The sequence below is a fragment of the Aspergillus luchuensis genome, chromosome 3 (genome assembly GCF_016861625.1).
Source record: "Aspergillus luchuensis IFO 4308 DNA, chromosome 3, nearly complete sequence".
NCBI lineage: Eukaryota > Fungi > Ascomycota > Eurotiomycetes > Eurotiales > Aspergillaceae > Aspergillus > Aspergillus luchuensis.
Window position 1 is genome coordinate 4468860 of NC_054851.1, and position 10531 is coordinate 4479390.

Consider the following 10531-nt stretch of genomic DNA (forward strand, 5'->3'; position numbering starts at 1 on the left):
TTATAATTCAAAAATACCGCATCGTCGGAATCTTTCCCAAATGTGGAATTAAGATCAAGGGTCGTTTGCCTCTGACAGGGGATTTAACCATCCATCTTGCTTTAGGTCACTCTCGTCCAGGCTATCAATAAAAATCACTTCGAGATCATCATCACAACGGCTATAGGTTGGGGCCGGAGGATAGTTTGGGCTACTTGTGATCCTGCTGCATGCGCTAATGCAGTGGGAGGGTCTGTGCAGGAGTGTTACGTACTTTTGTCCTCGCACCGGTACCCAGCCGAAAGCCATGTCTAAAAGCGATACCGCGAGCGCTTCGGCGTCCTTGCTCCTTACCAACCTATCTGTTATTCGATAAGCAACCTGTCGCTGATCACCCCGCCATGATATGCTAAAAAGGTGGAGTAGTGTAACATGGGGTGAAGGGGCAAAATGCGCGGCTCCCCAGGGGTCAAATTTCCAGCCCCGTTGAGCCTTGCCGCTACCGACCGAAGGACGCCAGCCGCGGCCAGAAGATAATGCGGTACGTCTGCCTGTTAGCACAAGAAGAGACACAGAGACCACTTACCCTGATCCCTCCTGCCTCTGAAACACCAAATTGCCTCCTTGCTGCTTTGGCAGAATAACTACATGTTAGGCTGCGACTCCTACGTTATGTGCATCACGTATCCTGGTGCCCAACTTTTTCGAAGATGTGGCCGCGGGAGTTGACTAAGCCGGCATTTCATCGCCTTGCTCAAGCCGAAAGGATCGATTATCATTAATTCAATATAATTACCTCCTATGATGAAATAATTGATCATTTTTGAAGCTCAAGAGTTTGCATATATACGAGCTGTATCGCATAGTTAGAAAATCAAAACCTTTAGTCAGGCTGAATCGATAGAGATCATGTAATTCAGCAACTTAGTCATTTCCTGAAGCCCTCCGAACTGGCACAGCCTTAAGGAAATGCAGGGTACAGTAATTTCGAAATCAGTTATACCTGCACTCTTGCGACTTCACCCCCGGAAATAATTCCGATGGGTGCTAACCCGTTCCGGATCACCGTCTCCAAGTTTCGACAGAACTGTTTTGATAATGATCAACCAATCACTGTGCAGCAGGTGGAAAATCATATCGTTTTTTGATGCCAACTATTTATTGACCATCCCTGGACACTCCTCTGTTGTCTCTGACACAAACCTCAATTGACTCCTCAATATACATAAATGTCTTAGCCCTCAGAATCAACATCCTAGCCTTGGCGTTCGCAGAGCTCCGAGATCGCCATGCTGCAATTCAACAACCGCCTTCACTGCCTCTATGGTCACAAATGTACGACAGAAATCACAGTGTTTCCCTTAGAATGATAATGGCAATGCTGATTGCCCATATTTATTTACTGTATACCGGTTTTGCTTGTGGAGAATCTACCTGCTTCGGAGACATGCCCGGCGTTTTGGCGGAAATTATTTTAGACGAGGATTGCAGCGCAAATGGTCTAGCTAAGGTAGGATCCAATTGGCTTCGAGAACGGCTCTTGGAAATATAGATGATGATTCATGGTTGTACAAAGGAGTAAAATAAACCAAAACGGCCCTTGCTTGAAACTCCGCCCCGACTGATATCTGTTACAAGAAAGCAAGCGTAAATGCTACCAAACATTGTCACGATATATAACCACCTATGGAACCCTTAATAGAATTTTGTATTCGGCGGGAGTCCCTCAGCCTGGTCATCTCTCTGTATTCGGTAGTTAGCACACTAAATGATTCCAATGTAGACAGCAACGAAACCCATACCAGAGCTTCCGCAAATCCCTTCACAAGCGCAATTTCGTGGTCGCAGCGGGCCAGCTGTTCAGGTTCAAAATCGGTGAAGGTCGTTGCAACATCAAAGTCAATCCAGACCAGCCTGTCGGGGTTTCCACGGACAAGGAGAAGGTTTTTGGGGTAGATGTCTCGATGGTGAACACCCGCCCTGTGTATCTCATGCATGCCCTCAATTGCCTGGGGATAGAGCGCATCCGAGTAGTTCACGCAGTTCAAACTCTCTGCATTTGGGAAATATTCTAGCAATATTGCTCTCGGCCATAGCTTGTCTCGGGCGAAAGATTGTAAAGCAGGCTGAAATGCTGCGGGATCCATCCGATTGATGTAGCCGTAGAATTTTGGCACGAAACCGCGTGCACAGGCACCAGAAGCCAGAAGCTTCTTGTAAGCATTTAACTCGCAGCGAAATCTGTTCAAATCACGACCATTTTCGGTATAACCAGGGTCGCCGTTGTCGTGGAAAAGCTTCAATGCATACTTTTGTCCATCCAGCTCTGCCTCGAATATTGCAGACGAATCAGAGCACGTAATCTGCCTGATAATATTGATATTAGAGATGTCCATGTTCTTCAAAGAGAGCGCTTCTTAGGTGCATTGTTGTCCTAAGAGAAGTCATATTTCTATCAAGGAGGTCGGAGCAGGTCAGAAAACAAAAAGTGGACAGGTCGTGGTTAATAATAGCGGGATTACGTAAGTTAAATGGTTTTGAATAATTTGCTAGTTATGGATCGCGAGAGGCCCAACCGCTGGATCTTGCGAATCAGATCCACTACATTGCCGCCGGTGGGAATCTCAAAGTGGGACTTGTTTCATTGGCTGCATGTAAGCGCCCGCTGTGACTCTGAATGAGAATACGGGTGCTTCTGGTCCTATCGATCATGGTCCTGATCCAACGTTCCAGTGAGCGCTTTCTTTCACTCTGCTTTTGCTAAGATATGCACCTCAAGTGAGCGCTTACTATTGTGCAACCACACCAATCAACCTACGTGCTAACCCCTCAACATTGCTTCCCCATCAAATAGAAATGTAACATTGGAGATTCATTCCCTATATATCCACTTCCTTTTCCCCCAAGCCTTCCATTTTGATTCTCTGTTCCCATTCCTCTTGTCTATTTCGACGATCAGCTACCAATAGGTATCTACCACGTGGAGCCGTTGCTTCTAAGTCCTATTCACCAGGTGTGATACAGCACCACTACAATATGAGCAACCAGTCTCTTCTGCAGTATCTCTCTGTTGCCCTCCCGGCAATTCCTATTCAAGGTGCTGCCCCATCGCGGAATACAACGAACCCCCGCTATGGTGCGGGGGACATCTCTCAGGTCGTCGATTGGCCAGAGTTCAATTATGCAACAATTATTCAACGATACGGCGGCATTTTGAACTCAAAGCAGATCGTGTCCGATCCTTTCAGGTCCCCTCCTGCCGCTATCAGAGATGAGCCTCATTTCCACCTTCGATTTGCCGAGCTGCTTCAACCGCGTGTTAGGCGCGCACTTCGAGCCGGGTTTGAGGAACTAGCACCCCGGCTCCAGCAACTGAACCTTGTGCCGATCACATTTGACGGCGGAGGCTCTGCAGCGTACGTCGACCAGTTTCGACCAGACACTGCATTCGTCGTCGTGGGGGGGACCTACGCCGACAGCACGAACCGAGCCCCAGGAGACATGAAGGTCTCGTGGAAATGGCGTTCTGACTACCGGCATTCGCAGAACGCCTTCTTTCAAGAACAGTACAAGCAGGTCCTGGCGCAGGTGAATTTCTATATGGGCCAACACAAAGCGCGCCATGGGTTTGTGCTTACTAATACCGAACTGGTTGCAATCAAACGTATCGATACAAACGGCCGTTTAGCTGTCTCTTCGGCGATTCCCTGGACAGCTGGAGGCCATGGTCAGCTTACTGTGCTAATGGGAATATGGTATCTAGGGATGCTTGCAGCCGAAGGAACCAACTGGACCCTGTAACCCAGTTGCCTGTTTCTCATCTATTAGACCATAGTCAATATCAATTTGGAGGTTTCACCTAACATCCCTCAAAGATTTATGGTGTTGTTCGCGAAACAAACGGTTATATATATATAAATGAAGTAGTGCGTGGGTGAGCGACCCCAGTTACCGGGGGTAGGGGCATATTCGAAGGTTCTGTTCCATGGTTCGGTTTGCTGAAATTGTGAATCGTCATTCATATAGGAGGGACTATAAGTCATTGCCTCGGGATGATAAATGGCGCTGATCGACCTAATGTTAATGCCATGTTCATGTCGGCTCAATACACCTAATGAATACGTCACATTTTGGGGAAGCTGCGGCTGACAGAACAAATTAAATGATCAGCGACGACATGAGTCTACGCCACAGGACCGCCTGTCACACTCGGGTTTAAACCTTGTCCATTTATGAATCTCAAAAGGAAAAGAATACTTTATAATATTCCTCATATCTTTACATGCATACTAATCTAATCACGCGATATTAGTCTGGTAGAGATACCCATTCAAGCTGGCCATGCCGGTCCTGAGTTAAGCCAGTATGCTTACTTCTTTCTACAACAATCAAATATACAGCTGATAGATATATTTTCCTGAGAATACTACATTCACTCGTCTGGCGTGTCTCCCTACGTCCTCCGGCAAGGCTTTCGTGGTGGCTGCTTCTGGATTGCTCCTTATATTGTTCCGTGCCGGAGTACTTACTGCAAATTGCATGCATCCGCCTGCTTCGGTTTCTGTCTCGAGGAATTCCTGAGTATCGGTCCGCACTCGTTTCTCCCATGGTGCTATCCCTGCGTATCGCCTCCCGCCAGCCCGTACTACCGATCGTGAACCTCGAAAAGCGTACGATTGCACAGGCTGGGGAGGGATTGGAAAAGCTGCCCAAGCTCAGATGCCACAAATTTCACCCATCCAAACAAAGCCTGAACTAGATGACGCTGTGGTGCAAATCATCTCCTGCAGCTCCTCAATCGACTCGCATACGCCAACTCCTGAAACATCACCGTAGTCCAAATGGCAGATCACCCTCAAACTGGAGATACAGCATCTGCCACAAGCTTTGCCGTAGGAGACATATAAGATGCGCGTATCATACGTGATTAGAACTCTATTGAGACCTCCTACTTAGATGAGATTAGCACACAATATTCGTCCAAATGAAGCTCTGCCCTGGTTTCCAATAACAAAGCAAAGTATAACTATCTTGCACACCAGATATATGTCTATACAATAGAAGATATATTGTATAATCATAATAACAATAAATGGTGCTTTTTTGCTAAACATTGCGCTAAACGTCATATTGTACATATCTATCACTGCTATATTGTATTGAAGACAGCAGCCAACGACTTGCAGACGCTTTTTTCACACTTAACTGACACAAACGGAAATTCACTGATATGGCCTGCGTTTAATGAGGACAGACCCAGATTGTATGTTGCATGCATTGTGTATATCCGTCATCAACCACAACTCTCGCATCAGCAACGGGCAATAAGTAGTAACCGAAGCAGCCTCCCCTCATAGCAGAACTCGATTAAATCAAGCGTACTCTCCATGGGAAACAGCATTCCAATTGATCCAAATAGAAAAGAAGTTTGCAATGTTACCAGTAGCGCAGGACTCAATGGTCAACCAAGATCGCCTGCGTGGCACTGAACTGTGTTTGTTTCCATCACATCCTTGATGATGACTTGCTGACCACAGATAGGGCAATTAGCAGCCATGGGGCAAATGCTAATTCTTGGTGTTCACCTTTGCGCGATGACCGCAATGCCCGCCGTACCTACGGTGCCGTATGTATCAGGAGAATTCTGGATTCTCCCGTCGGGTATGTCTCCCGTTATCTTTACCCCGGTAGATATGCTTCCCAGGCAGGTGCCGTCGTGTCCCCACTGAAGCCACCGCATGACCGTAATAGGCTTAGCTTACTACGCGTCACCCGCTAACCATCTCTTAACGAACTGTGCTTGTTGGCACACTTACATGAACACTGGATTAGTTGGTTAACTAGTTAACTATCTTTTGCTTATGAACAAAGCTAACTTCTCGTGCTCCGAACAGTATCCCACGAAATATTCGTAATGGTAATGAATCCCACAAGAATAATGCCTGCTTTTTGATTTCCTTTAACCTCAAGATGGCAGGAGCCATCAGAGTTGTTCGCCGCCAGGAGCCATTACCATGATATTATGGCGACTCGCTTAGTGTGCGGATTTCGTGTGTGACGTGAATACAGTCGGGTCGAGTTGGAGCCTCTCCATTAGGTCCTCGGGGGTGAAAGGGGGTGCTCTCTGACTGGAGAAGATTGGAGAAGAAAGCCGCGCTTACCCGATCCAGGGTAGACTTGAAGTCATCTAGAATGACTGTGTCACACAGGTATTTGGACACAAGAGCAAACTTACACCACGAGTGTCAGTGAGCAGAACAGGCTTTGTTAATGTTAATAAGCGGAGCACACCTTCCAAATAGGTTCCACGCCAGTCGGAATGGCGAGGTGGACTGCACCGAGGACGTCAAAACTATCCACAATAGTCAGAAGCACGGAGATGACCAGCAGGAATATCATGATGCCGAATCGGGGACTCGTGCGAATTAGGTCACAAAAGGTACATCGATATGCATGCTTAATATTGTAAAACAGCAAGCAGGTCGCGATGATCCACCAGGGATCCCTTCGTCCGCACAGTTAGCACAGCAGAACAAGCGAGTCTAACATGGGGGCTGCAGCCGAGAGCGGGCCTACCGGAACAAGGGCTCAAAATATCTAGTTGTTATGAAGAGTGGTTTATTGTAGTTGAAGAAGGCGAAGTTTGCATAGCCCTCCAGGATCCAGTATACCTGTGCTAGCAGCAAGGTTGCTAGATAGAACCGACTGCCCCAAATATTAAAGAACGATCGAGCCTTCATCCAGGCAATAAGATTGTGTAAAGCTGCCGATACATTCAGACTAACAGCGCTGGCGGATAAGTACCAGCCATATGCTGGTTCATGCAGAAAGATGAATGTTCCGTGGAAAGCAGCTAGCAGCAACTAAAGATTTCAGGATAAGCTCATCATTCACAGGTGGATGAGATACTTTACCTCAATGATAATGAATTTATGAATGACCTTCTTTGACTTCATATTCGCTGCGGTAATCACAGTCATCACGGCTAGGGATCCTACCATGAAACCTTGCCCCCAGCCTTCAAGGACCAGACTGTTGGTATCCTGTGGGCGGCTGGGGCTGGCATTGGATGAAGAAGCTATAGGTGCCATATGGTCGAACCCCTTGAGCCAGCGGCGAAAGATTTATCGAGAATTGGACGACCGTTTCAGCATTGGTGCGTTTATATACGATTTCACAGAAGTGGATACCAGCCTTTCCACTCCTTGGCTCTAGTACTGCTTCAACAGTGGCCAGCGGTTACATATGTGGCAAATGATCTGCTTGGGCAGGTTGTATAAACTACCTTTCGTCTGTTGTATCTTAATTGGAATGGATGTCGAATAGACACTGGAAGCTTACCAAAAGTTTTGCCAGATTATTCGTAAGAGGCTCAGGTGATTTAGTGACACCCATGTTATATGTTGCAGGCCGCTTTTACAGACAAGTCGATCAACGTACCAGGGGTGCTGGTGTCATGGCTTACATGTTATAGCTCGGCCTCTGGAATATAATTTCTATTGTATACTACAAGCCGAAAGAAGTACTCGACCGTTGTGTTTTTCCCGCCAATGAAAAGTCCTAGGATCGGGATAAGGTAGCTGTGGGCCATTCCCAATCCATGGAATGCACACAACAGACGATGGTTGTGACCGTAGTCTGCGCAGGTAAATCCTTTCATGTGCAAAAGGTAGCAGGTATGATAACTACCTTTCCCGCCAGACACATTAAGCACATGCAACGCCTGGAGCAGGCCAAAGTACTCGATTGTAGTGCATATTTCGATGAGCGCCATGAAGCAGACAAAACATTTGACCAAGCATAGCGCTAAAAGCGATGGCTGTATGACCGCATGGCTGGAGCGTGAGATTCATACTGTATGAACGGTAATCACAAAGTTATTAGAGTCCAGCTCTTCTTTCTTCGCCCCCAAGAGCCTGCGGCGTTAATTCCACCCCTAATGAAGCTAAAAACAGTAATCACTGGTTATTGCTTTCATCTTCCAGCGCTGCTGAAAGCTAAGCGGGATCCAGAAGGCAAGATATCCTCAATCTCTTGGGATATGCTGCACTTATCCCTTTTTTTCCGGTTGGCGCTTTGAATCATGAGGCTCCAATATATGCTGACCACTGTCCCTCTGTAGACCACGAATAGTTGTCAATAGGATTGGACGGTAGTGGTACTGACAGTAGCCTTGGGTAACTCACGCGAACACGATTCCAGCTGTGGCTATTCTGGCAGCCTTTGGTCGCTGCTTGGTGACTTTCGAGGCTAGGTGGATTGTAAAACTGTGCCTTAGGACGGTCCTCGGTCGCACTGGGAAGGTGCCTCCGGCGAAAATGATTCATTTTCTTGGCATAAGTTGGAAAGATTTTGGAGCATCCTACCATGGGACAAACATAAATCTTGCGAGGCAGCATTCTCTCCCCTCTCGACCCAGGTTGAATCTTGTGTGTGATTGTATCTTTTTCGGTCTTGCCAGAAAAGCGACGCGACGGTCTATACTCTATCTCAGTGAGAAGTAGCAAAGCATTCACTGCAAGCATCTGACCTTCGATTGTCGCAGAACTTCTCTCCATCGTTGGCATGGGCGGGGTCGAGAAGATCGTCTATGTTAATCCTTTCTCGTGTCGATGTGACCATGACTAATGTGGATATGATACAGGAGAGGGTCAACAAGCTTACAAGTCTTGAAAATATTTGTGAGCTTTCGGATGTGTCTTGTATATAGTGGTCTATCAAAGTATTGAAAGCGGAGATCAGCTAAGAGAACAGACAAGCGACTCGGCCGGATATATAGAAGAGACAAACAAACAGAGCAAACAGGCACCGGATCATCTCGGATTTCGCTGTTCATGCAATGCAGCTGCCTCGGGTTCATTCGCAACGCATCGGTCGATTAGTCTGGGCCTGAAGAAAAAAATCTGCAAGGAAATCTGCATACTGATCTTACATGCGTGAGCCATAATTCCAGAATACGAAGTGATACTCGTCCGTAAGTAGTACTGACGGGTGAACAGGCGGGTAAAGGGGAAAGGCGGTGAGTAGGAGCGGCCAGTGAGGAAATTGAGAAGCCGTGTGCTGTTCCAATGCTAAAGCCGGCTGGCAAAGACATGAACCAGCTGGAGTCATGGACCAGGGACTGGTACTGTATGGAAGGTAGGATAGTGCGAAGCAACAATCACTGCACTCATGTGTTGCTTAGGGAATCGATAGGCCACTGCTACTGTGCAGCGACATCCTTGCCAAATTGAATTTCTCAGCTAGCAGTACAGCTCGCTGGAAAGCGCGCATTAGCCTCCCCAAGGGTGACGTCGGCTCTATGCTTAAACGATGGTTCCTTCTTGAGCACCATTGTAACGTCCATTTTCTCCGCCAATACCATCTACCGAAGATACTGAACTGTATTCATATTAGTCTCATCCTTGACGCTGCAACAACTCCAGGCCAACATACCAGGAAATTGTAGACGATTCTTGGTTATGGTGGGCTCGATCCAGCGATATAAAGACATGCAAGCTGTGCATAGTCTCTGCTAAGCTTAAGTAGCGAGGCTTTTGAGGTTTCCAGATTTCGGCCGGCACTGCTACTATCACTGCTTCAGAATGGCCCATGCATGAGTGAAGCCCCCAACAACATCCTGCTCTGCTGAATCGGCTCGTATTCTTCCAGTCAAGAGTGCTAGTGATATGAAACTGCTTATGTGTCAAGTCTCTGGAGCCTAGTGGACTGAATAGCATTAACAGATTGCTCAAGCAAAATTACATCTTCCCTAAAGCTGCAAAGATATTTCATACCTTACACACTAGTAGAACATAACTCAAAGGTATCTTGTTTCCCAGTCTGGTTTACCCAAGCTATCATAAATCGCTCTCCAGCAGATGCTTACAAGCAACGCAGAATAGCTTCATAGGGTCTGGTTTGCCAGCGCGCAGAGCATGGCGGTGAGACTCTCATTCCTCCAGTGAACCCCAATAATATAACCGGGAGTTACACATAAGACACTAGCTAATGAGGGTGTGTCCGGCCAATCCACTCCACAAGGGACACCAGAATAAAATTGGTATGCACTTCATTCAGTGACTGTGACAGCGGGGTGTCCATCCGAGGAAGACGCCTAGGTGGAGATGATGCCGGGAACGCGTCAAGAGTCTGTATTGAAAGGTTGATTTCATGAGCGAGGCATTGCAGCATGGCGACAAAAGGCCACCACGCTGACTGCTTCCCAGTATGGACCAGGTCAGCATAGTTCTGTGTCATTAGGAAGGCTCCGCCAACCCAGTAGAGCCTAGGTGCCAGGAAAATGGGATCTTGACTCTCCAAACTGCGGTCCAACCAAGCTCTCGAAAGATAAACGACCACGTTAGTGAGATTTGAGAGGAGTGATCGGAGATGAGACAGGATTAGAATGCCGGATGGATGGTGGACACAAGTCGAATGGGTTCGCAGAAGGAGGCACTCGATGTCACTGAGTACGAGTCGTGTGCTTGTTTGCAGAGGATATGCACTAACCAGCGCTGCCTCATGAGAGGCCCCACGGCATCGGGAATGGCAGTAAGCATCGAGCTCTGGC

General features: G+C 47.4%; 4 protein-coding genes across 4 annotated transcripts; 1 reads left to right on the top strand and 3 right to left on the bottom strand.

Annotated features, from left to right (window-relative positions):
- Nucleotides 1-1674: 1674 nt before the first annotated feature.
- On the bottom strand, nt 1675-2375 carry AKAW2_31506A (uncharacterized protein; the record flags this gene model as incomplete). The annotated part of the gene is made up of 2 exons (XM_041688139.1): nt 1675-1722; nt 1782-2375. The coding sequence occupies 2 exons, from the start codon at nt 2373-2375 to the stop codon at nt 1675-1677; spliced, it is 642 nt and encodes a 213-aa protein (XP_041541953.1).
- Nucleotides 2376-3015: 640 nt separating this feature from the next.
- Nucleotides 3016-3780, top strand: AKAW2_31507S (uncharacterized protein; the record flags this gene model as incomplete). The annotated part of the gene is made up of 1 exon (XM_041688140.1): nt 3016-3780. The coding sequence occupies one exon, from the start codon at nt 3016-3018 to the stop codon at nt 3778-3780; it is 765 nt and encodes a 254-aa protein (XP_041541954.1).
- A 2219-nt stretch (nt 3781-5999) lies between these two features.
- Nucleotides 6000-7070, bottom strand: AKAW2_31508A (uncharacterized protein; the record flags this gene model as incomplete). Its single annotated transcript, XM_041688141.1, has 4 exons — nt 6000-6209; nt 6271-6484; nt 6556-6842; nt 6894-7070. 4 exons carry the CDS (start codon nt 7068-7070, stop codon nt 6000-6002), a joined length of 888 nt encoding a protein of 295 aa, XP_041541955.1.
- Nucleotides 7071-8253: 1183 nt separating this feature from the next.
- On the bottom strand, nt 8254-8601 carry AKAW2_31509A (uncharacterized protein; the record flags this gene model as incomplete). Its single annotated transcript, XM_041688142.1, has 3 exons — nt 8254-8286; nt 8346-8457; nt 8510-8601. 3 exons carry the CDS (start codon nt 8599-8601, stop codon nt 8254-8256), a joined length of 237 nt encoding a protein of 78 aa, XP_041541956.1.
- Between the last annotated feature and the right edge of the window lie 1930 nt (nt 8602-10531).